This window comes from Triticum urartu, chromosome 3A (genome assembly GCF_056163025.1).
Source record: "Triticum urartu cultivar PI428250 chromosome 3A, HENAU_Tu73, whole genome shotgun sequence".
NCBI classification, from domain to species: domain Eukaryota; kingdom Viridiplantae; phylum Streptophyta; class Magnoliopsida; order Poales; family Poaceae; genus Triticum; species Triticum urartu.
The window spans coordinates 359,742,134-359,767,779 of NC_141875.1; the positions used below are offsets into that span (position 1 = coordinate 359,742,134).

Genomic DNA, 25,646 nt, shown 5'->3' on the forward strand with positions numbered 1-25,646 from the left:
AAAGTACGATTACGACGTTCGGACACACCATTACGCTGTGGTGTTCTGGGTGGCGTGAGTTGCGAAACTATTCCGCATTGTTTCAAATGTAGACCAAACTCGTAACTCAAATATTCTCCTCCACGATCAGATCGTAGAAACTTTATTTTCTTGTTACGATGATTTTCAACGTCACTCTGAAATTCTTTGAACTTGTCAAATGTTTCAGACTTATGCTTCATTAAGTAGATATACCCATATCTGCTCAAATCATCTGTGAAGGTGAGAAAATAACGATATCCGCCACGAGCCTCAACATTCATCGAACCACATACATCTGTATGTATGATCTCCAACAAATCTGTTGCTCTCTCCATAGTACCGGAGAACGGCGTTTTAGTCATCTTGCCCATGAGGCATGGTTCGCAAGTACCAAGTGATTCATAATCAAGTGATTCCAAAAGTCCATCAGTATGGAGTTTCTTCATGCGCTTTACACCGATATGACCTAAACGGCAGTGCCACAAATAAGTTGCACTATCATTATCAACTCTGCATCTTTTGGCTTCAATATTATGAATATGTGTATCACTACTATCGAGATTCATTAAAAATAGACCACTCTTCAAGGGTGCATGACCATAAAAGATATTACTCATATAAATAGAACAACCATTATTCTCTAATTTAAATGAATAACCGTCTCGCATCAAACAAGATCCAGATATAATGTTCATGCTCAACGCTGGCACCAAATAACAATTATTTAGGTCTAAAACTAATCCCGAAGGTAGATGTAGAGGTAGCATGCCGACCGCGATCACATCGACTTTGGAACCATTTCCCACGCGCATCGTCACCTCGTCCTTTGCCAGTGTTCGCTTAATCCGTAGTCCCTGTTTCGAGTTGCAAATGTTAGCAACAGAACCAGTATCAAATACCCAGGTGCTATTGCGAGCTCTAGTAAGGTACACATCAATAACATGTATATCACATATACCTTTGTTCACCTTGCCATCCTTCTTATCCGCCAAATACTTGGGGCAGTTCCGCTTCCAGTGTCAAGTCTGCTTGCAGTAGAAGCACTCAGTTTCAGGCTTAGGTCCAGATTTGGGTTTCTTCTCCTGAGCAGTAACTTGCTTAATGTTCTTCTTGAAGTTCCCCTTCTTCTTCCCTTTGCCCTTTTTCTTGAAATTGGCAGTCTTGTTGACCATCAACACTTGATGCTCCTTCTTGATTTCTACCTCCGCAGCCTTTAGCATTGCGAAGAGCTCGGGAATTGTCTTATCCATCCCTTGCATGTTATAGTTCATCACGAAGCTCTTATAGCTTGGTGGTAGTGATTGAAGAACTCTGTCAATGACACTATCAACAAGAAGATTAACTCCCAGTTGAGTCAAGTGATTATGATACCCAGACATTTTGAGTATATGTTCACTAACAGAACTATTCTCCTCCATCTTGCAGCTGTAGAATTTATTGGAGACTTCATATCTCTCAATCCAGGCATTTGCTTGAAATATTAACTTCAACTCCTGGAACATCTCATATGCTCCATGACGTTCAAAACGTTGTTGAAGTCCCGATTCTAAGCCGTAAAGCATGGCACACTGAACTATCGAGTAGTCATCAGCTTTGCTCTGCCAGACGTTCATAACATCTGGTGTTGCTCCAGCAGCAGGCCTAGCACCTAGCGGTGCTTCCAGGACGTAATTCTTCTGTGCAGCAATGAGGATAATCCTCAAGTTACGGACCCAGTCCGTGTAATTGCTACCATCATCTTTCAACTTTGCTTTCTCAAGGAACGCATTAAAATTCAACGAAACAACAGCACGGGCCATCTATCTACAATCAAACATAGACAAGCAAGATACTATCAGGTACTAAGTTCATGATAAATTTAAGTTCAATTAATCATATTACTTAAAAACTCCCACTTAGAAAGACATCCCTCTAATCTTCTAAATGATCACGTGATCCAAATCAACTAAACCATAACCGATCATCACGTGAAATGGAGTAGCTTTCATGTGAACATCAATAGTTGATCATATCAACTATATGATTCACGCTCGACCTTTCGGTCTCAGTGTTCCGAGGCCATATCTGTATATGCTAGGCTCGTCAAGTTTAACCTGAGTATTCTGCGTGTGCAAAAACTGGCTTGCACCCGTTGTAGATGGACGTAGAGCTTATCACACCTGATCATCACGTGGTGTCTGGGCACGACGAACTTTGGCAACGGTGCATACTCAGGGAGAACACTTTTATCTTGAAATTTAGTGAGAGATCATCTTATAATGCTACCGTCAATCGAAGCAAGATAAGATGCATAAAAGATAAACATCACATGCAATCAATATAAGTGATATGATATGGCCATCATCATCTTGTGCTTGTGATCTCCATCTTCGAAGCACCGTCATGATCACCATCGTCACCGGCATGACACCTTGCTCACCATCGTAGCATCGTTGTTGTCTCGCCAACCTTATGCTTCCACGACTATCGCTATCGCTTAGTGATAAAGTAAAGCATTACAGCGCAATTGCATTGCATACAATAAAGCGACAACCATATGGCTCCTGCCAATTGCCGATAACTCGGTTACAAAACATGATCATCTCATACAATAAAATTTAGCATCATGTCTTGACCATATCACATCATAACATGCCCTGCAAAAACAAGTTAGACGTCCTCTACTTTGTTGTTGCAAGTTTTATGTGGCTGCTACGGGCTTTAGCAAGAACCGTTCTTACCTACGCATCAAAACCACAACGATAGTTTGTCAAGTTGGTGTTGTTTTACCCTTCGCAAGGACCGGGCGTAGCCACACTTGGTTCAACTAAAGTTGGAGAAACTGACACCCGCCAGCCACCTGTGTGCAAAGCACGTCGGTAGAACCAGTCTCGCGTAAGCGTACGCGTAATGTCGGTCCGGGCCGCTTCATCCAACAATACCGCCAAACCAAAGTATGACATGCTGGTAAGCAGTATGACTTATATCGCCCACAACTCACTTGTGTTCTACTCGTGCACAACGTCAACGCATAAAACCTAGGCTCGGATGCCACTGTTGCGGAACGTAGTAATTTCAAAAAAATTCCTACGCACACGCAAGATCATGGTGATGCATAGCAACGAGAGGGGAGAGTGTTGTCTACGTACCCTCGTAGACCGGCAACGGAAGCGTTGACACAACGTAGAGGAAGTAGTCGTACGTCTTCCCGATCCGACCGATCCAAGTACCGAACGTACGGCACCTCCGAGTTCAGCACACGTTCAACTCGGTGACGTCCCTCGAGCTCCGATCTAGCAAAACGTTGAGGGAGAGTTTCGTCAGCATGACGGCGTGATGACGGTGATGATGTTCTACCGATGCAGGGCTTCGCCTAAGCACCGCTACGATATGACCGAGGTGGAATATGGTGGAAGGGGGCACCGCACATGGCTGAGGAACGATCACGAAGATCAACTTGTGTGTCATGGGGTGCCCCCTTGCCTCCGTATATAAAGGAGCAAGAGGGGGAGGTGCGGCCGGCCCTAGGGGTGCGCCTGGAGGAGTCCTACTCCCACCGGGAGTAGGACTCCCCTCTCTTGCCTTGTTGGAAAAGGAAGGAGGAATGGATAAAGAGGAAAGGGGGGCGCCGCCCCCCTTCCTTGTCCTATTATTCAGACTAAGGGGGGAGGGGGCGCGCGGCCTGCCCTGGCCGGCCCTCCTCTTCTCCCTTATGGCCCATGTAGGCCCAATAACCCCCGGGGGGGTTCCGGTAACCCCTCGGTACTCCGGTAAAATCCCGATTTCACCCGGAACGTTTCTGATACCCAAATATAGGCTTCCAATATATCAATCTTTATGTCTCGACCATTTCGAGACTCCTCGTCATGTCCGTGATCACATCCGGGACTCCGAACAACCTTCGGTACATCAAAACACAAAAACCCTAATTACGATCGTCACCGAACTTTAAGCGTGCGGACCCTACGGGTTCGAGAACTATGTAGACATGACCGAGACACGTTTCCGGTCAATAACCAATAGCGGAACCTGGATGCTCATATTGGCTCCTACATATTCTATGAAGATCTTTATCGGTCAGACCGCATAACAACATATGTTGTTCCCTTTGTCATCGGTATGTTACTTTCCTAAGATTCGATCGTCGGTATCTCAATACCTAGTTCAATCTTGTTACCGGCAAGTCTCTTTACTCGTTCCATAATACATCATCCCGCAACTAACTTATTAGTTGCAATGCTTGCAAGGCTTAAGTGATGTGCATTACCGAGAGGGCCCAGAGATACCTCTCCAATAATCGGAGTGACAAATCCTAATCTCGAAATACGCCAACCCAACAAGTACCTTTGGAGACACCTATAGAGCACCTTTATAATCACCTAGTTACGTTGTGACGTTTGGTAGCACACAAAGTGTTCCTCCGGTAAACGGGAGTTGCATAATCTCATAGTCATAGGAACATGTATAAGTTATGAAGAAAGCAACAGCAACAAACTAAACGATCAAGTGCTAAGCTAACGGAATGGGTCAAGTCAATCACATCATTCTCCTAATGATGTGATCCCGTTAATCAAATGACAACTCATGTCTATGGTTAGGAAACATAACCATCTTTGATCAACGAGCTAGTCAAGTAGAGGCATACTAGTGACACTCTGTTTGTCTATGTATTCACATATGTATTATGTTTCCGGTTAATACAATTCTAGCATGAATAATAAACATTTATCATGATATAAGGAAATAAATAATAACTTTATTATTGCTTCTAGGGCATATTTCCTTCACACTCGGGCGCGAGGCGCGACCCGGTGGCGGAGAGATTGGCCCCACGGGCCAGATCTGGGCTCGCGGGCCCGACGACGAAGTGGGGCGCGGTGGAGGCGACATGTGACGCCCCGCGGTTGGCTCGGGCAACGGTGGAGCGGACGTGGAGCTCCTTGATTCGTCGGGGTGACGCGGCTGGTGGACGCGTCCAGCGTGGGCGGACGTGTCCGGCGCGGAAGGAAAGGGCGGATCTAGGGTTTCGCCCGAAATTTCGGAGGGGAGGCCTTTTTATAGGTAGGAGGAGGTAGGAGTGTCCAAATGAGGTGTAGTTTTTGCCCACACAATCGTGATCCGATGACGGAGGACATGGAAGTGGTTTGGATGGGTTATTGGGCCATTTTGGAGGGGTGTTGGGCTGCAACACAAAAGAGGCTTTAGCGGTTCCCCGGTTAACCGTTGGAGCATAAAACGGCCTTCAAATGGGACGAAATTTGACAGGCGGTCTACCGGTGGTGTACCAAGGCCACTTGGCAAATCTTGGTCCATTCCGAGAAAGTTTAACACCCGCTCACGAAAAGAGACAAAAGGGGTACGCCAGTGCATGTGGGAGTGTTGGATTGCAAAACGGACAACGGGGAAAATGCTCGGATGCATGAGCGAACACGTATGCAAATGAGATGCACATGATGACATGATATGAAATGCATGACATGAACAAAATGCAAAAACGAAGACAAAACCCAACCACGAAGGGACATCTCATATCGCATCTCCGGAAAAGGCAAGAGTCAGAATTACAAATATGGAAAGTTGTATCCAGGGTGTTACACCACCATCCCTCGCCTTCTCCCCTCTAGTCTCGTCCTTCGATGGTGGCAAATTGAGAACCGGCGATGGTGGTGCTAGCGCGAGGCGGGCGGCGCCGCGAGCTCTCATCCCGAGGAAGTCGCGGGAGGCTCGAGATGGAGATGGTCGCGCCAGCGGTCTTTTGAGCAGCGTCGCCTAACGAGCTCCACGCACGAGGAGGTGTCTCCATGGTCCACGAGCGTGCGCAGCCACGTCCCCTCGCTAACATCGGCCTCGCCGCAAAAGAGGGTTAGCCCGTCCCAGGCTACCGGTCAAGTTACGTCTGGAGGCGAGGAGGGGGAGCAGCCACGCCCAGAGGAGGTCGTTCCCGGCGCTCGCATCCTCGTCGTCGACCTTGCCCAAACGGTAGGTCGCTGCTGCTGGCCGAGGTCGCCCAGGTCATCACCGCCCCCGCCGGCCTGCAGCTCATCCTACCCAAAGGCAGGGTATGTACAGTCGCTTGCTCCCCCTTCCTCCCCTTGTCGATCTCCAGAGGTGTTGATTTGTTTGGGTTGTTCGATTCAGTGCTTCGAGCGAGGATGACTGTGAGTGGTTGGTCATGGGATAGCCTAGCGCCTGTAGATACAGGATAGATTTGTGCTTCACTAATTGTTACACATGCAGCTATGCAATTCCCCAAGTGGAATTAAATTACTTGTAGAATGATAGCCGTAATATTATAGTGCTGGTCCCAGTATCCAGTTATCCTTTGATAAAAAACAATTTGTTGCAAAATTAATAATAAGTATGTGCCCTTTTTTCTCAGATGAATGCAAGACGGCTTGCATAGTTCTCAGACTGGAATATGTGGAATGTGCTATGTGCCCAGCATCTCTATCTACTCCACTGTGATCTAACTCACATGTCAAAGAATCACATAATACATTTGCGTGAAGGAGGTGCAAGAACCTACTTATCTTGCAATAGAAAGTACTGCAAGACATGTTTATCCAGAGAATATTGTGTTGGATGCTTGCTTCAAATTGGCTAATCTAACTCTTCTAATAGATAATTTACTGGCCAATCAGCAGTGTTATGTATTTCGACCAATGTTAGCTAATTTCCAGCTATAAACAGACAAGTATAATTTAATCTTCATTTTCATGGACTTGAATCTGAATATATTTTGGTTTAGTACATTATCTAAACTATTACTTTTGGGGTTTGCTATGAGGCATTGGGTTTTAAATACTTTCTTAAGAGTTGTGTGAAATAGCGTTTATTCCAAGAAATTGCAATGTATATAGTGCTAATTTCTTTTATATTTTTATTTTAAAAATTGTTCCTCGACACTTCAAACTTAGAATTTTCACAATTAACTCTTAAATCGGAAATTAGCTGCCATGGCCTGAATTATCATGGATCGAGTGTGTTTTTTGAAAGATTTTTCTATTGACAATCCTTTTATATGTTTACCTTCTAGGAAGTATGTGCATTCCTTCTTGCAGACAGATATGTTATGTCAATGAACACGAGAAGGAATTGTTGCTTGTATAGCTTTGTTCTACATGGATGATAGTTTTCTCAGGTTGTTGAATGTTGGAAACGTGGATTCTCAGTCACAAAATACATAGCAGACCTTCGGATCCATGGATGTAGCCGGCAAGGGCGCCATCAACCTGGGCTACCTTAGAGCTTAGGCAACCATGCTGTATTTGATGTGAACAGTTCATAACTTCATATCAATAGCTCGATTAACTTGTCTGTGTCTCATGTGTGGTTGAATACTAATTCTAAGTTTCTAACCCTATTGCAGTCGGTGCTACCATTTGATCTAAAAAACTGAACCATGAAAGGTTCGCTGTTAAATCAGTATGCGACATGGTGAAGGTTGCAAGATACTGGAATGTCACAATCATCGTGCCGTACATGGATAAAACTTCATTTTGGGTTGCCTAGTTCAGCATTTCTTTCTGCAGTCAATGCAATTCTTAACATTTCAGTTAAGGACTGCCTTTGTCTTACCCTTTTCTCTTCCTTTCCCTACAGTGAGTTCCGAGATATATTTGATGTATACTACTTCATAGCATCATTGAAAGGTGAGGTCCGGATACTGCAAGAGCTGCCTCCAAGGCTGAAAAGGAGAGTTGAATAGGGCTATCTTTGCTCCTTGCCGCCCTTCAGTTGGTCTGATACATCCTATTACCATAATCATGTTTCTTTGCATCTCTCCATTTCCCGTGATGTATCTAAATCATATGCGTACCCAAATAAATATTGTAAGTAGTAATTTATGGGAAAACATATTTTACCAATGATAAAGAAGTACATGATCCTTCATATGAATAAAACACGTGCACGGCCTGAAAATAATGGGCTACCCATGGAGATTCAGAAACCGAGGTGCCATTTCAATTTTCATGCACTTGGATTTACCCCCTGAAATAGAAGAGTTGGGCAGGTGTGTGGTTCAAATTCTTCGTCGGAATGGACCCTTTTGTGGTTCTCCACTTGCGTTATGAGATGGACATACTTGCCTTCTCCGGGTGTACACATGGTAGCAGGAAAGATAAGGCTGGGGAGGTTAGAAGGATGAGATATTGCAGTTCTGGCAAGTGGATCTGCACAAACGAGTATGTGTTTGACTGTGCAGGTGATAAGGGAGCTGAAGCTGCTGGACAACGGCGATCTTGCAGAGGTCATCACAATCCTTGTTCCGAATAGGTCCGTCGGATTTAGCATCCCTTGCCTTGCTGCACTCTCCTGGAAGGTAATGTTTGTCACTCATTGCGCGCGTGTGTGTGTAGGATACGTCGTGATGAAAATGATATTCTAAAACAACCCTTCATGTTTGGGCACAAGTTGACTCTTCCCACCCGTGTACAGAGATGATTGAATTCTCAAGTCCCGTCAATTGCTTTGCCATGTTTTGTAAGAGAAAATGTATGTGTTAATTACTACTATGTTTTTGGTTAGTTGTTGAACCTGGCAATGTGTGTGTATTACTTGACACTGTACATTCGATGCTTCATGGTGTTCCAATACAACCCCGTCTAGCTAAGCTTGTTGGTAGTATTGGACAAAAACAATAGATATTTCAACTTTGACAAATTAGGATATGTCTGTTTCAAGCGTGTTGTGCTTATGTTTAATTTACTCTTGTGCGTGAGGTTTTCTCATTGTCCCTAGCTCTGTACATTGTTCCTAGGAGTTGTTCCTGTTGTTTAGTAAAGCTTTATAATGATGCACTGGGTTTAGAACCACAACCACAATCTCTTCCTATTTTTTTATCATCTTCTTGTTTAGAACCACAACCTACAATATCTTTCTATTTTTTATCATCTTCTTGTTTAGTACCACAACAGATAAGCATCACTTGAGACTTCTTCTCTAAACAAGTAAGCATCATGGGCAGTGGGTATGAGGACATTGGAAAAATGATATTTGGGGTGGTGATTTCACCAATGCTGCTTGGTTAGATGATATATCTCCTGATAATGCAATGTGTTTTCAATTTTGTGAGTTTGACCTTTTATAGAAAGTTTTTCAATTGCAGGTCTGTCTCTTATGGATGGATGGTCACATGGGAGTAATCAGTTGACTAGCTATGAAGATTGCTGAGATTGACAAAAACGCAAAAATGATCCAGTCGATGGAACTATTATAAAACTCCTGAAGGAGGTAACCCTTTACAAAAGGGTGCAAATGTTACTGTCTCCTGCTATATTTGACAGTAAAAAACCAGTCAACAAGTAGTCAACTATTCTTGATTGAAAGTCTGCAAGTAGTCAAGTGGTCTTACGGAAGGCCATTCTAGAAGATCTTTGCTTGTTGTAGCTATATAGTTTACCTCAATTGTTTGCCAGTAGCTAGCACCGTATTTTAATCTTTGTGACTTTGGCAAGGATTTTTTTGTCCGCTCTTTTTCTTGTACCAAATTAACTCCTTTGACTCTGATGCGATTAAGCTTTGTTATAATAATATGTTGAGAGCAGGCTAGCATTGCTTTTATGCAGTTGGGCATAAATTGCAAACAACAAATAGAAAGGGACGCCTTTCACCTGACACCGCCCCAACTAAAACTTAGGCGGACAACCGAATGTGTGGAAACCTGACACCGCCCCAACTAAAACTTAGGTGGACAGCCGAATGTGCGGAAACAAGATAAGAGCGCACAGGCACACCTCAGGAGGCGCCACCAGGTGGCGCCCCAGCCTTAGTTATGTATAAGGGTGTGTATGGAGGAGCGTTGTATCTATCGAAAGATGTAGATGTGAGTGCACACAAGGAATTAGACAAGTCCATACCCTCGATGGTGGAGGTAATACTCTACTCATGTGTATGTGGTGTTCTTGCTCTTGCATGTAAAGTACACAAGGATGTTCAACCCTCAGCCCAATGTCCCTCGCCGGTCTATATAGAGTGCGGCAAGAGGGGTATCATGACGTGTCAGTATTAATGATGTAGTTAAGGTTCATGAACGATCCACTGTTTCCTAGCTATAACTTAGTTATAACGACCGCAGTTAACTAGATATAATGTCACCGGGAAACGACTGCACTTAATGCTTACTCGAGATTGTGGGCTAAGGCTCCATTACTTGGCTGACTGTTGGCCTGTTAGTAAAACGACTGGAAATCCTTGCCCGGTTAGAGGAAAAGACGCCTGACTGGAAGATGACCCACTCACTAGGCCACATCATGGACTGTAACCTTCGTGGGTTGGTCCTTTAGCTGGTCCTTATGTCGTTGTGGGCCTCCCAGGTGGGCATTCCCTCCTTAGAAGCCCTGAGTTCCCCATGGTCTTGCTGCAGAAATTGAATGTGCCTCAGATAGAAAGGTGCTGAGTGCTGACTGACCGATGAACTCGAGGTGCCATTTTTGTGGGCCATTTGATTGTTCTTATGCTTGAGAAATATAACTTGATACGCATTTGAGACACGCAGACTAATTGCTTATACTGTGTAAATTCATAACTATTACTTCGACAATATTTATCTTGTTCTATTTGGCGACTCTAGTTACAACTTTATCTTGGGGCATTTCCATTAGAAGATTTATCCATGCGTTGTAAAGGTTATATATTTTTTGTGCTATAATGTGCTAGTTGTAGACTTGTGGTAGCTCTTAGGCAGTCGCCATAATTTTTTTATTTTGTATACTACACGTGACATGAATTCCTAAGGTCCAAATATGCAGGGATTGGGATTTGGGAATTTGGGGGGTTTGATGGGATTGGATGGAGGGAAGGGGATCACCAAAGCCCTCCAACCCTTCAAACCTCATATGTGTGAAAAAGACCAATACCAAACAAGGCCTTAGGTGACGGATTTTTATTTGGATGTGTAAAGGCCTTATTTCTGTGGGTGCATGCAATCTGCACTGGTGGTTGAGTCTGCATCCCCTCACCGTCCTTCGAGCTTGAAACATGCTCGGACCAAAGCGTGTGATCCTTCATCGCCGGATGCCCTTGGCTAGGATTTTGTGGGTGGCACGGAAGGTAGGGTTTTGAAGGCTGGAGGTCTCTTTTCAGACTAGGTTTTCATGGCGGCAACTTCAAGCTCCGTGTTAGCGTAGCAGCACTATCTGGAAGCAATGACGAAGGAGTTAGGCCACACTGAGGATGATCGAGACGACTCGTAATTTTAAGGAGGCAAAGTAGAAGGCTGAACAATGTATCGGTTGGCTATAGCTCGAGTTCATACGGATAGAGACTATGCCAAGATCTGGTTGTACAAGACAAGGTTTTAAATTTCGGACATCACCAAAATATGCGAAAATTTGAAAATCATTTCATATTTTGAGTTTCCAATATTCAATAAATTTTAATGCTTTTAACCAAATTTAAATTTTAGCTTGAATTGGGTTCGGAATTTCAGGGTTACAAGTATTTTGGACCCCAACAAAATATGCAAAAATTTATTGAAAATTAGATTTATGGTACACGAATGAGATGGGCCTGGGCACCAAATTCGTGTCCGATAGGAATTAGGAGGAAGGGAGAGTAAAACATGCCGACGATTTGTAGCCTAGAACCAAACCACCCGCGACAGCGAATAGAAAATTGAGAGGGTTAAACCCTCACAGTAACACGCCCCCGCCCCTTAATCCATTCCCTCTACAAAAAAACCCTACATCCCTATCGCTCCCCTTCCACCCTCCACTTCGCCGCCGCCTCCTCTTCACCACCAACCTTGCTTGTCGCGCGCCTCCGCGCCGCCGCCGCCATGGCGACCTCACTCTCATCCCACTCCCAGCTGCGCGCATGCCCCTCCCACGCCCACCGCGCCACCGTGCTCTCCCGCTCCCTCCTCCCCTTCCCGCGCCGTCACCACGGCTCCTCCCGCCGCGGCCTCTCCGCCCGCTCCGCCTCCTCCAACGGCGCCGCGCAGGACACCGCCGTCACCGTACGCCACTTCGCCGCGGAGCCTACCAAGGGCGGCAAGCTCGCCGGCGTCAAGAAGATCATGATTCTCGGCGCGGGGCCTATCGTCATCGGCCAGGCGTGCGAGTTCGACTACTCCGGCACACAGGCTTGCAAGGCGCTCGTCGAGGAGGGATACGAGGTGGTGCTCGTCAACTCCAACCCGGCCACCATCATGACCGACCCCGACCTCGCCCACCGCACTTACATCGGGCCCATGACCCCGCCGCTCGTCGAGGGCATCATCGCCAATGAGCGCCCCGATGCGCTCCTCCCCACCATGGGCGGACAGACGGCGCTCAACCTCGCCGTTTCTCTCGCTGAATCCGGCGCGCTCGATCGCCTCGGTGTGCGCCTCATCGGCGCTTCCCTCCCTGCTATCCGCGCTGCGGAGGACCGCCAGCTCTTCAAGCAGGCCATGGACCGCATCGGACTCAAGACGCCCCCCTCTGGCATCGGCACCACGCTTGAGGAGTGCCTCGCAATCGCCAAGGACATTGGCGAGTTCCCCCTGATTGTCCGGCCTGCTTTCACACTTGGTGGCACTGGGGGAGGCATCGCGTATAACAGGGCCGAGTTTGAGGACATTTGCCGGTCTGGTCTGGCGGCTTCACACACGCAGCAGGTGCTTGTGGAGAAATCCCTGCTCGGGTGGAAGGAGTATGAGCTGGAGGTGATGCGTGACATGGCCGACAATGTGGTCATCATCTGCTCCATTGAGAACATCGACCCCATGGGCGTGCATACAGGTGATTCGATCACGGTAGCGCCTGCTCAGACGCTCACTGACAAGGAGTACCAGAGACTCAGGGACCATTCGGTGGCCATCATCCGGGAGATTGGTGTGGAATGCGGTGGCTCCAATGTGCAGTTCGCGGTTAACCCTGCGGATGGGGAGGTCATGGTGATTGAGATGAACCCCAGGGTGTCAAGGTCATCAGCTCTTGCATCAAAGGCGACTGGTTTCCCGATAGCCAAGATGGCAGCAAAACTCTCAGTAGGTTATACGTTGGACCAGATTCCAAATGATATCACAAAGAAGACGCCTGCTAGCTTTGAGCCCTCCATTGACTATGTTGTCACAAAGGTAGCCATTTTGAATCTCTTTGCAACCTCCTTGGGGCAAATAGTATTTGGTTCATTGTAGAAATTTTGCATCCATCCAACATTAACTTTGTGTTGTGTAGATGGTGTTTGCTGCAACTTCCAACTGTAGTACCGATAGCTTACTCTTTATGTGCTCTGCATGCCATAGAACTTTTCAACTGCTAATGATTGGTTTGGCCAGTATACTCAAGATATTTTAACAGGATGAGTAAAATTTCTTATTCCTTGCTTAAGGGAATTGTCATATGTGCATCGGCATCTCCCTGTCAGAAGTTCAATGGTGCTTCTTTATTCGACTAAAGATAAAGTAGTACTGTTTAGTTATCCTTTATCTCTTGCAGGGTTTACTTCATGTTGCTTCACTAATCATTCTTATCTTCTTGGCTACATTAGTCAATTCAGAATCCAAACATCACAATCAGATGAGTTCCTATTTTGTTCTTTATATTGGAGCTCTGCATCTTTGACTAATCTAATTGCTGTGTTCCTACTTCTAATTGCTAGCCCACCAAATATTAATCTGTAAAGCATAACCTGATATCAAGGAGACTGTCATGTTTGTAAATTTCTTTCTATCTCATAGCTTTTCTTAGATATTATCTCATGTTGTTCTTACTGCAAATAATTTAACATCCGCATGTTGGAATATACTCGAGAAGCAGCAAACAATGATCTTGCTACTTATATTGATTTGCTCATTTGCATGCTCTTTATGTTTTTCATCATTCGGAGGTTGTACTTGTACTGTTAGTTCAGCTCAGCTAATGTATTGTATTTGCTTTGCAGATACCGCGATTTGCGTTTGAGAAATTCCCTGGTTCTGAACCAATATTAACCACACAGATGAAGTCTGTTGGTGAGTCAATGGCATTAGGGCGGACCTTCCAGGAATCTTTCCAGAAAGCTGTTCGTTCATTGGAGACTGGCTTTGCAGGGTGGGGTTGTGCGCCCATCAAGGAACTTGACTGGGACTGGGAAAAGATAAAATATAGCTTACGTGTACCTAATCCAGATCGTATCCATGCTGTTTATGCTGCTTTCAAGAAAGGCATGAGGGTTGAAGACATTCATGAAATTAGTTTTATTGATAAATGGTTCCTTACAGAGCTCAAGGAGCTAGTTGATGTTGAGCAGTTCCTTATTTCAAACAACTTAGACCAGCTCTCAAAAGATGACTTCTATCAAGTGAAGAGGAGGGGTTTTAGTGACAAGCAGATTGCATTTGCGACATCTTCGTCAGAAAGTGATGTGAGAGCGAGGCGTTCTGCATTAGGAGTCACTCCAACATACAAGCGTGTTGATACCTGTGCCGCTGAGTTTGAAGCCAACACCCCGTATATGTACTCTTCATATGAGTATGAATGCGAGTCAGCTCCAACTAATCGGAAGAAAGTCTTAATATTGGGTGGTGGACCCAATAGGATAGGGCAGGGTATTGAGTTTGATTACTGCTGTTGCCATGCCTCATTTGCGCTCCGAGAGGTTTGTTTTTACTTCATTTGATTCCACCTTACTTTTTATGGCCAGTGTTTCATCACGAGTTGAATAGGCAATTACATTCTGGTATAGGCCTCCTTTTTTAAATATAAAATTGTAGCGCTGACGTAATAAATTTCTTTGTCAGGCCGGATATGAGACTATAATGATGAACTCCAATCCGGAGACTGTCTCAACTGACTATGATACCAGCGACCGGCTGTACTTTGAACCATTGACAGTTGAGGATGTAACAAATGTCATTGATTTGGAGCGCCCAGATGGTATAATTGTGCAGTACGGAGGGCAAACTCCTCTAAAGCTCGCCCTTCCGATACAACGCCATCTAGAGGAGAAGAAGCTGCGGTCTGCTTCAGGCACAGGATTTGTGAAGATATGGGGAACGTCACCCGATTCTATTGATGCCGCAGAGGACAGAAAAAGATTTAACGCAATTCTTGAAGAGCTTGGGATTGAGCAACCTAAAGGAGGGATAGCAAGAAGTGAGTCTGATGCGTTGTCAATTGCTTCAGAAGTAGGCTACCCTGTTGTTGTCCGGCCCTCATATGTTCTTGGTGGACGAGCAATGGAGATTGTGTACAATGATGAAAAATTGATAAAGTACCTTGCGACTGCAGTGCAAGTAGATCCAGAACGACCTGTCCTGGTGGATAAATATCTGAATGATGCAATTGAAATTGATATTGATGCATTGGCAGACTCAGTTGGGAATGTTGTGATCGGTGGAATTATGGAGCATATTGAGCAGGCTGGTATACATTCTGGTGATTCTGCATGTTCCCTTCCCACTAGAACGGTCTCAACCAAGTGCTTAGATATTATTCGGTCATGGACCACAAAGCTTGCGAAGCGTCTCAATGTCTGTGGGCTCATGAACTGCCAGTACGCTATCACTCCTACTGGTGAGGTGTACCTTCTTGAGGCAAATCCGCGAGCTTCACGCACAGTCCCTTTTGTCTCAAAAGCAATTGGCCACCCGTTGGCTAAATATGCATCTCTGATCATGTCTGGAGTGACCTTGCCAGAGCTTGGGTTTACGAAAGAAGTGATTCCTAAGCATGTTTCTGTCAAGGAGGCTGTTCTTCCATTTGAGAAATTCCAAGGCTGTGACATTCTTCTTGGACCAGAGATGCGCAGCACTGGAGAGGTTATGGGCATTGACTATGAGTTTTCTGGCGCGTTTGCAAAGGCCCAGATTGCCGCTGGACAGATACTCCCTGTAAGTGGCACTGTGTTTGTTAGCCTAAACGACTTGACGAAACGCCACCTTGCTGAAATTGGGCGTGGGTTCCGTGAACTTGGGTTCAACATCATTGCAACATCTGGAACAGCCAAAGTACTTCAGCTTGAGGGCATTACAGTGGAGCCAGTTCTGAAGATACACGAGGGGCGACCAAATGCCAGAGATATGCTCAAGAATGGTCAGATACAGGTGATGGTGATAACAAGCTCTGGCGATGACCTTGACTCGAGAGATGGCCTCCAGCTGCGTAGGCTAGCTCTGGCCTACAAGGTGCCCATAATCACAACTGTGGATGGTGCACGGGCCACCATGGACGCCATCAAGAGTATGAAGAACAAGTCAATTGAGATTCTTGCATTGCAAGACTATTTCCAGCCTGCTGATGCACCACAGAAGCTGCCCGCCGCACAAGTTGCCCCTTAGGGTCATATACCCTCATCATGCTCGCCCTTTTCCCATCTAATGTCTTTATTCTAATATGAACTAGAATCCTGCGCCATGAAGGATTTTGTTTACCTGCTGCTACGATAGTCACACCTACTGCATGCGCAAAGGCAAGTGTCGAGATCACATTTGGTTGCTGAGTGTTGGGAGTCAAAAATTGATATTGGGGATTTGTATTTTTACCGTGTAAGAGTAGGGTCGGCATCTATCTATCTATAGAATAAGGCCCCCAGTTGCAATCTGATGGTGGTATCATCTCCATACTGGAGCATGTACTTGTATCCCCGTGGCGCAAATTTGTGCAACCTATCTATGTTGTACGGTATTTGTCCCCAAACATTGTGATGATAATTTTTATCTCCCATGCTCCTGGTTACCCATGGTTTTTATCAGGTTCTCTTGCAGTTTGTTTGCATCTCCACATAAAAATCCTGCTGCGCTTGAATTTTGGAGGAGAATTTAATCGTCTCAATGTTTGTTAGTTATGTTTTGTGTCGGCAAATGATCATTCTGTTTGGGTTTTTTTTTGAAGCTAGGCAATCTCTCTTTCGTAGACACGTTGAGATGGTTGATGTGATGTGAGGACGGGGGACAGATAATTCCAGGATAGTTGTCAAACAAGCGAGCTAACCAAAGGGTGTAGGTGGAGTGAGCAGAAGTCTTTGCCGACGGGAGCGGCTCGTGTGAGCTAGTAGCTGCGGATTCACATGCGCGTTGTAAAACGATTCAATGGTCAAACACACACACAATCGGAGATACATATTTGCCTTCGAAAATTAGAAGAAACATGTTTATGGATGTCTCGCTATCGACTGGCATGTCGACTACTGCTAGACATTTTCGCCTCGGTAAGACATGCTGGTACTGGAAGTAGCCAAGCTCGTGTTTCTTACCCCATCCGTTTCACAATATATGCCTTTCATTTATCAAAATATAAATGTATTTAGACATGTTTTAGTATATAGATCATCCATTTTTTAAATAAATGAAAGTCAAATATTTTGAAACGGAGAAAGTACTTCAAAGGATGGATAAGGTCTGGGAGCAATTCCGCCATCCCAATCTACACGAATAGACTTGGAATGAGGGCACTGCGCAGCTGGAATTTGACTTTCACACATGTCATGTCATGCTCCAGTCAAAAGTTCAAAATAGCAGTCAAGCCAGCTCGTCCTCTTGCCACTGTGCTGTTCCGTTCAACGTACGCAAAGCGCCAAGCCAAACGAGGAATGCCAAAGAAACTCGCAGGGCGCTTCTTTTCTCCTCCCGCGACGTTTCCAACTTGTGCGCTTGAATTGACGTGCCTCTTTTCATTGAGGACATTGAATTTTCCTGTTCTTTGCTTTTCCTTCTGAAAAGATCTTGATGCACTTTCATCTTTATGGGTATCAAATTTATACACTTGCAGTTTTTTCTTCTTCTGAACTTGCTGCTTTTTATTTATGAACTTGTAGTTGGGTGTACTTCATTACGTTCTTCGGAAACTGCTATTCTTTTCTACCGCGTATCTAGATGAGAAGTAATTATTGCAATTGAAGATGATGTTAGGCTGGTCGTAATGGTAGTATCATAGCTAGTATCATGCATGCCAACTAGGCAATTCTGATAAGATGTCATAGCATTAAATAAAGAAAAAGAGGATGGAGTATCATATCATGATACCGTATCATAATAAATGCTATGCTACTTTGTATCATGCATGACAATAAATAAAGTACTACATGATACTAATATATGATACTATGCATTAGAGAGGTAGTATCATATACTAGTATCAATACCCCCCATTACAACCAGCCTCATCCATCGTTTGCGGCCTGTTCCCTGTCTTCCCAGCCTTTTTTATCACCGTCGTGATAGTTGTTGTCGGCTTGACGATTTGTCACATAAATGGGCCGGGCGTTGTTTTAGGCATGTCCATTATCTACAAAGTATCACTGCCTGGGCTTTTCCTTTTTCTTCATATGCACAAAATATTACACCAGTCAAACTTCAGTCAATCTAGCATGTTTTCGCAGTGCACACACAAGCATGTGCCTTGCTTGTCAAAATAAAAAAAACCTAGAGGGAACAACATTCCCTCGATGGGGAGGGGGGGGGTTCATCTTAAATTGTTGTTTCTCATGCGATAGGAGAAACTAAGACAAACAAAAATAAAAATAAAATAAAATGAAAAGTCAGTTAAAATCGTGTTGTACTCCTGATAAGGACATTCCTATCACTATTATCCTCATAGCCCATGTACTTATGATGAGGACATTCCTACCACTATTATCCTTATAGCCCCTGTACTCCTGATAAGGACATTCCTACCGGTGTTATTGTAACACACATGATGCGGCTATATCTCCCACGTGTCGAAGCATGACTTAGAGGCATAACCGCATGATGGTTTAGTCGCAAGAGAGGTAATCTTCACACAATCTCATGTACTGAATAAGAAAGAGATAAAAAGTTGCCTTACAATCGCCACTTCACACAATTAACAAGTAAACATACATCATCCAGAGTACAATCAAGGTCCGACTACGGAACCAAAATAAATGAAGACAACCCCAAATGCTAGATCCCCGATCGTCCCAACTGGGCTCCACTACTGATCAACCGGAAAAGGCACAACACAACGATCAAGATCTTTATCGAGCTCCCACTTGAGCTCGGAAGCACCCCCTGCACTGGTATCCTCGGCACCTGCAACTGTTTGGAAGTATCCGTGAGTCACGAGGACTCAGCAATCTCACACCCGCGAGATCAAGACTATTTAACCTTATGGGTAGGAGAAGGTGATGAGGTGGAGCTGCAGTAAGCACTAAGCATATATGGTGGCTAACATACGCAAATAAGAGCGAGAAGAGAAGCAACGCAACGGTCGAGAAGCTAGAAGTGATCAAGAAGTGATCCTGAAACTACTTACGTTCAAGCATAACACAAGACCGTGTCCACTTCTCGGACTCCGCCGAGAAGAAACCATCACAGTTACACACGCGGTTGATGCATTTTAATTAAGTCAAATGTCAAGTTCTCTACAACCGGATATTAACAAATTCCCATCTGCCACATAATCGCGGGCACGACTCTCGAAAGTTTATACCCTGCAGGGATGTCCCAACTTAGCCCATCACAAGCTCTCACGGTCAACGAAGGATATTCCTTCTCCCGGAAAGACCCGATCAGTCTCGGAATCCCGATTACAAGACACTTCGACAATGGTAAAACAAGACCAGCAAGACCACCCGACTGCACCGACAAATCCCGATAGGAGCTGCACATATCTTGTTCTCATGGCACACCGGATAAGCTAAGCATACAAGTACCAACATAACCCAAGTTGCCAAGGGATGGTCCCGCACGGTGCTCTAGTTTGGACCAACACTCAGAGAAGCACTGGCCCGGGGGTTTAAAATAAAGATGACCCTTGAGTCCGCGGAACCCAAGGGAAAAGGCTTAGGTGGCAAATGTTAAAACCAAGGTTGGGCCTTGCTGGAGGAGTTTTATTCAAAGCGAACTGTCAAGGGGTTCCCATAACACCCAACCGCGTAAGAAACGCAAAATCAAGGAACATAACACCGCTATGACGGAAACTAAGGCGAGAAGAGTGGAACAAAACACCAGGCATAAGGACGAGCCTTCAACCCTTTATCAAGTATATAGATGCATTAATTAAATAAGATATATTGTGATATCCCAACATATCCATGTTCCAACATGGAACAAACTTCAACTTCACCTGCAACTAGCAACGCTATAAGAGGGGCTGAGCAAAAGCGGTAACATAGCCAAACAACGGTTTGCTAGAAAGGTGGGTTAGAGGCTTGACATGGCAATATGGGAGGCATGATATAACAAGTGGTAGGTAGCGCGACATAGCGATAGAACGAACAACTAGCAAGCAAAGGTAAAAGTGATTTCGAGGGTATGGTCATCTTGCCTGAGATCCCGCAAGGAAGAAGAACGAGTCCATGAAAAATACAAACGGACGTAGTCGAACGAATCCTCACACACGCGACGTTACCAGAACTCACAAGAAGAAGCAACACCAGAAAGGAGCAAACAACATAGTAAACAACCAAGCATAAACATGGCATGATGCACAATCAAGTATGATGCATGTCCGGTTTAAAGAGCCATGGAAAAGTGCAACAAACAATACTACAAATTAAGTGGAGCTCAATATGCAACGAATTGCATATTGACGAAACACCACATGACTTATTTAGTTCTCTCTCGGTTATGTACTCAACAATATTAAATGTTGTTAAACGTGGCAAGAGGTGAAGCATAAATAAACTAACTATTTAGGCAAGTTTAAATGAGGCTGGAAACAACAACAATAATTCCGGAAAAACCCCATGTGCATTTAGCAATTGATGCAAACAACAATTTTAAACATTTTAAATGTTATTATCATGATGTGGGTGACATGTGCAAGTTTTATGCAATTTTGTTAAAATTTGACATGACCATGATATGAAGCATTTGGTCGCCATGACGGAAAGAAAGGGGTGCCATGGCGGCCATAACGAAAATGATGCCATGACAACATATCGGTTCCGGTAGCTCAACTGAGATACCGGTGCAAAAGAAAGTGTGACGATAGTGTGTCATGCGATGAACGGTGGGATGCTCCCGGTTACCGGGTTCCCACATGTCGGTGGCAAGGCAAAAGAGGGGCGACGTGCACCGTGCTACCTCTTGAGCACTGCGTTGGTTTTCCCCAAAGAGGAAGGGATGATGCAGCAAAGTAGCGTAAGTATTTCCCTCAGTTTTTGAGAACCAAGGTATCAATCTAGTAGGAGGCTACGCGCGAGTCCCTCGTACCTGCACAAAACAAATAAATCCTCGTAACCAACGCGAATAGGGGTTGTCAATCCCTACACGGCCACTTACGAGAATGAGATCTGATAGATATGATAAGATAATATTTTTGGTATTTTTGTGATAAACATGCAAAGTAAAATAAAGGCAAAGTAAAAAAGCAAAGGAAATAACTAAGTAGTAGGAGATTAATATGATAAAGATAGACCCGGTGGCCATAGGTTTCACTAGTGGCTTCTCTCGAGAGCATAAGTATTCTACGGTGGGTGAACAAATTACTGTTGAGCAATTGATAGAATTGAGCATAGTTATGAGAATATCTAGGTATGATCATGTATATAGGCATCACGTCCGAGACAAGTAGACCGACTCCTGCCTGCATCTACTACTATTACTCCACTCATCGACCGCTATCCAGCATGCATCTAGAGTATTAAGTTAAAAACAGAGTAACGCCTTAAGCAAGATGACATGATGTAGAGTGATAAACTCATGCAATATGATAAAAACCCCATCTTTTTATCCTCGATGGCAACAATACAATGCGTGCCTTGCTGCCCCTACTGTCACTAGGAAAGGACACCGCAAGATTGAACCCAAAGCTAAGCACTTCTCCCATTGCAAGAAAGATCAATCTAGTAGGCCAAACCAAACTGATAATTCGAAGAGACTTGCAAAGATAACCAACCATACATAAAAGAATTCAGAGAAGATTCAAATATCGTTCATAGATAGACTTGATCATAAACCCACAATTCATCGGTCTCAACAAACACACCGCAAAAAGAATATTACATCGAATAGTTCTCCACAAGAGAGGGGGAGAACATTGTATTGAGATCCAAAAAGAGAGAAGAAGCCATCTAGCTAATAACTATGGACCCGTAGGTCTGAGGTAAACTACTCACACTTCATCGGAGGGGCTATGGTGTTGATGTAGAAGCCCTCCGTGATCGATGCCCCCTCCGGCGGAGCTCCGGAACAGGCCCCAAGATGGGATCTCGTGGATACAGAAAGTTGCGGCGGTGGAATTAGGTTTTTGGCTCCATATCTAATCGTTTGGGGGGTACATAGGTATATATAGGAGGAAGGAGTACGTTGGTGGAGCAATAGGGGGCCCACGAGGGTGGAGGGCGTGCCTGGGGGGGGGGGGGGGGTAGGCACGCCCCCTACCTCGTGGCCTCCTATTTTGTGTCTTGACTTAGGTTCCAAGTCTCCTAGGTCTTGTTCATTGAGAAAATCACGTTCCCGAAGGTTTCATTCATTTGGACTCCGTTTGATATTCCTTTTATCTTCGAAACCTTAAAACAGGCAAAAACATCAATTCTGGGCTAGGTCTCCGGTTAATAGGTTAGTCCCAAAAATAATATAAATGTGGAAAATAAAGCCCAATAATGTCCAAAACATTGATAATATAGCATGGAGCAATCAAAAATTATAGATACGTTGGAGACGTATCAAGCATCCCCAAGCTTAATTCCTGCTCGTCCTCGAGTAGGTAAATGATAAAAACAGAATTTTTGATGCGGAGTGCTACTTGTCATAATTTTAATGTAATTCTTATTAATTGTGGTATGAATATTCAGATCCGAAAGATTCAATACAAAATTTTAATATTGACATAAAAATAATAATACTTCAAGCATACAAACAAAGCAATTATGTCTTCTCAAAATAGCATGGCCAAAGAAAGTTATCCCTACAAAATCATATAGTCTGTCTATGCTCCATCTTCACCACAAAAATATTTAAATCATGCACAACCCCGATGACAAGCCAAGCAATTGTTTCATACTTTTGGTGTTCTCTAACTTTTTTAATCTTCACGCAATACATGAGCGTGAGCCATGGACATAGCACTTATAGGTGGAATAGAATGGTGGTTGTGGAGAAGACAAAAAGGGAGAAGATAGTCTCACATCAACTAGGCGTATCAACGGGATATGGAGATGCCCATCAATAGATATCAATGTGAGTGAGTAGGGATTGCCATGCAACGGATGCACTAGAGCTATGAGTATATGAAAACTCAACAAAAGAAACTAAGTGGGTGTGCATCCAACTTGCTTGCTCATGAATACCTAGGGCATTTTGAGGAAGCCCATCATTAAAATATACAAGCCAAGTTCTATAATGAAAAATTCCCACTAGTATATGAAAGTGACAACATATGAGACTCTCTATCATGAAGATCATGGTGCTACTTTGAAGCACAAGTGTGGTAAAAGGATAGTAGCATTGCCCCTTCTCTCTTTTTCTCTCATTTTTTTATTTGGGCCTTCTCTTTTTTATGGCCTCTTTTCTCTCCTTTTTTTATTTGGGCTTCTTTGGCCTCTTCTAATTATTTATTTTCGTCCGGAGTCTCATCCCAACTTGTGGGGGAATCATAGTCTCCATCATCCTTTCCTCACTGGGACAATGCTCTAATAATGATGATCATCACACTTTTATTTTTCTTACAACTCAACAATTACAACTCGATACTTAGAGCAAAATATGACTCTATATGAATGCCTCCCGCGGTGTACCGGGATATGCAATGACTCATGAGTGACCTGTATGAAAGAATTATGAACGGTGGTTTTGCCACAAATATGATGTCGACTACATGATCATGCTAAGCAATATGACAATGATGGAGTGTGTCATAATAAACGGAACGGTGGAAAGTCGCATGGCAATATATCTCGGAATGGCTATGAAAATGCCATAATAGGTAGGTATGGTGGCTGTTTTGAGGAAGGTGTATGGTGGGTGTATGATATCGGCGAAAGGTGCGCGGTATTAGAGAGGCTAGCAAAGATGGAAGGGTGAGAAAAGTGCGTATAATCCATGGACTCAACATTAGTCATAAAGAACTCATATACTTATTGCAAAAATCTACAAGTTATCAAAGCAAAGTATTACGCGCATGCTCCTAGGGGGATAGATTGGTAGGAAAATACCATCGCTCATCCTCGACCGCCACTCATAAGGAAGACAATCAAAAAATAAATCATGCTCTGACTTCATCAGATAACGGTTCACCATACGTGCATGCTACGGGAATCACAAACTTTAACTCAAGTATTCTTCAAATTCACAACTACTCAACTAGCACAACTTTAATACCACCATCTTCATATCTCAAAACAATTATCAAGCATCAAACTTCTCATAGTATTCAACACACTCATACGAAAGTTTTATTATTAATCTTGTATACCAAGCATATTAGGATTTTAAGCAAATTACCATGCTATTTAAGACTCTTAAAATAATCTAAGTGAAGCATGAGAGATCAATAGTTTCTATAAAACAAATCCACCACCGTGCTCTAAAAGATATAAGTGAAGTACTAGAGCAAAACTACATAACTCAAAAGATATAAGCTAAGCATATAGAGTATTCTAACAAATTCCAAATCATGTATGGCTCTCTCAAAAGGTTTGTACAGCAAGGATGATTATGGTAAACTAAAAAGTAAAGACTCAAATCATACAAGACGCTCCAAGCAAAACACATATCATGTGGCGAATAAAAATATAGCTCCAAGTAAAGTTACCGATAGAAGTAGACGAAAGAGGGGATGCCTTCCGGGGCATCCCCAAGCTTTGGCTTTTAGGTGTCCTTAGATTATCTTGGGGGTGCCATGGGCATACCCAAGCTTAGGCTCTTGCTGCTCCTTGTTCCATAATCCATCAAATCTTTACCCAAAACTTGAAAACTTCACAACACAAAACTTAAAGTAGAAAATCTCGTGAGCTCCGTCAGCGAAAGAAAACAAAAGACCACTTCAAGGTACTGTAATGAACTCATTATTTATTTATATTAGTGTTATACCTACTGTATTCCAACTTCTCTACGGTTTATAAACTATTTTACTAGCCATAGATTCATCAAAATAAGCAAACAACACACGAAAAACAGAATCTGTCAAAAACAGAACAGTCTGTAGTAATCTGTAGCTAGCGCAAGAACTGGAACCCCAAAAATTCTAAAATAAATTTTTGGACGTGAGTAATTTATCTATTAATCATCTGAAAAAATAATTAACTAAATAGCACTTTCCAAATAAAAATGGCAGTAGTTCTCGTGAGTGCTAAAGTTTCTGTTTTTTACAGCAAGTGTAACAAGACTTTCCCCAAGTCTTCCCAACGGTTCTACTTGGCACAAACACTAATTAAACACAACAAACACAACCAAAACAGAGGTTAGATAAATTATTTATTACTAAACAGGAGCAAAAAGCAAGGAATAAAAATAAAATTGGGTTTCCTCCCAACAAGCGCTATCGTTTAACGCCCATAGCTAGGCATAACAAGCAAGGATAGATCTAGGTATTGCCATCTTTGGTAGGCAATCCATAAGTGGCTCTCATAATAGATTCATAAGGTAATTTAATTTTCTTTCTAGGAAATTGTTCCATGCCTTTCCTTAATGGAAATTGAAATCTGATATTTCCTTCCTTCATATCAATAATTGCACCAATCGTTCTAAGGAAAGGTCTACCAAGAATAATAGGACATGAAGGATTGAAATCTATGTCAAGAACAATAAAATCTACGGGCACATAATTCCTATT

At 43.7% G+C, this 25,646-nt stretch overlaps 1 protein-coding gene across 1 annotated transcript; it reads left to right on the forward strand.

The window, feature by feature from the left end:
* The first annotated feature begins 11,651 nt into the window (after positions 1 to 11,651).
* CARB (carbamoyl phosphate synthetase B) lies at positions 11,652 to 16,643 on the forward strand. The gene is made up of 3 exons (XM_048707498.2): positions 11,652 to 13,063; positions 13,870 to 14,565; positions 14,708 to 16,643. Exons 1-3 carry the CDS (start codon positions 11,780 to 11,782, stop codon positions 16,244 to 16,246), a joined length of 3,519 nt encoding a protein of 1,172 aa, XP_048563455.1. The 5' UTR covers positions 11,652 to 11,779; the 3' UTR covers positions 16,247 to 16,643.
* The last annotated feature ends 9,003 nt before the right edge of the window (positions 16,644 to 25,646 follow it).

Coding starts and splice junctions, on each gene's coding strand:
- CARB (XM_048707498.2), top strand. CDS start 11,780: ATGGCGACCTCACTCTCATCCCACTCCCAGCTGCGCGCATGCCCCTCC. Junction 13,064..13,869: donor TTGACTATGTTGTCACAAAG/GTAGCCATTTTG, acceptor TTTGCTTTGCAG/ATACCGCGATTTGCGTTTGA. Junction 14,566..14,707: donor CCTCATTTGCGCTCCGAGAG/GTTTGTTTTTAC, acceptor TTTCTTTGTCAG/GCCGGATATGAGACTATAAT.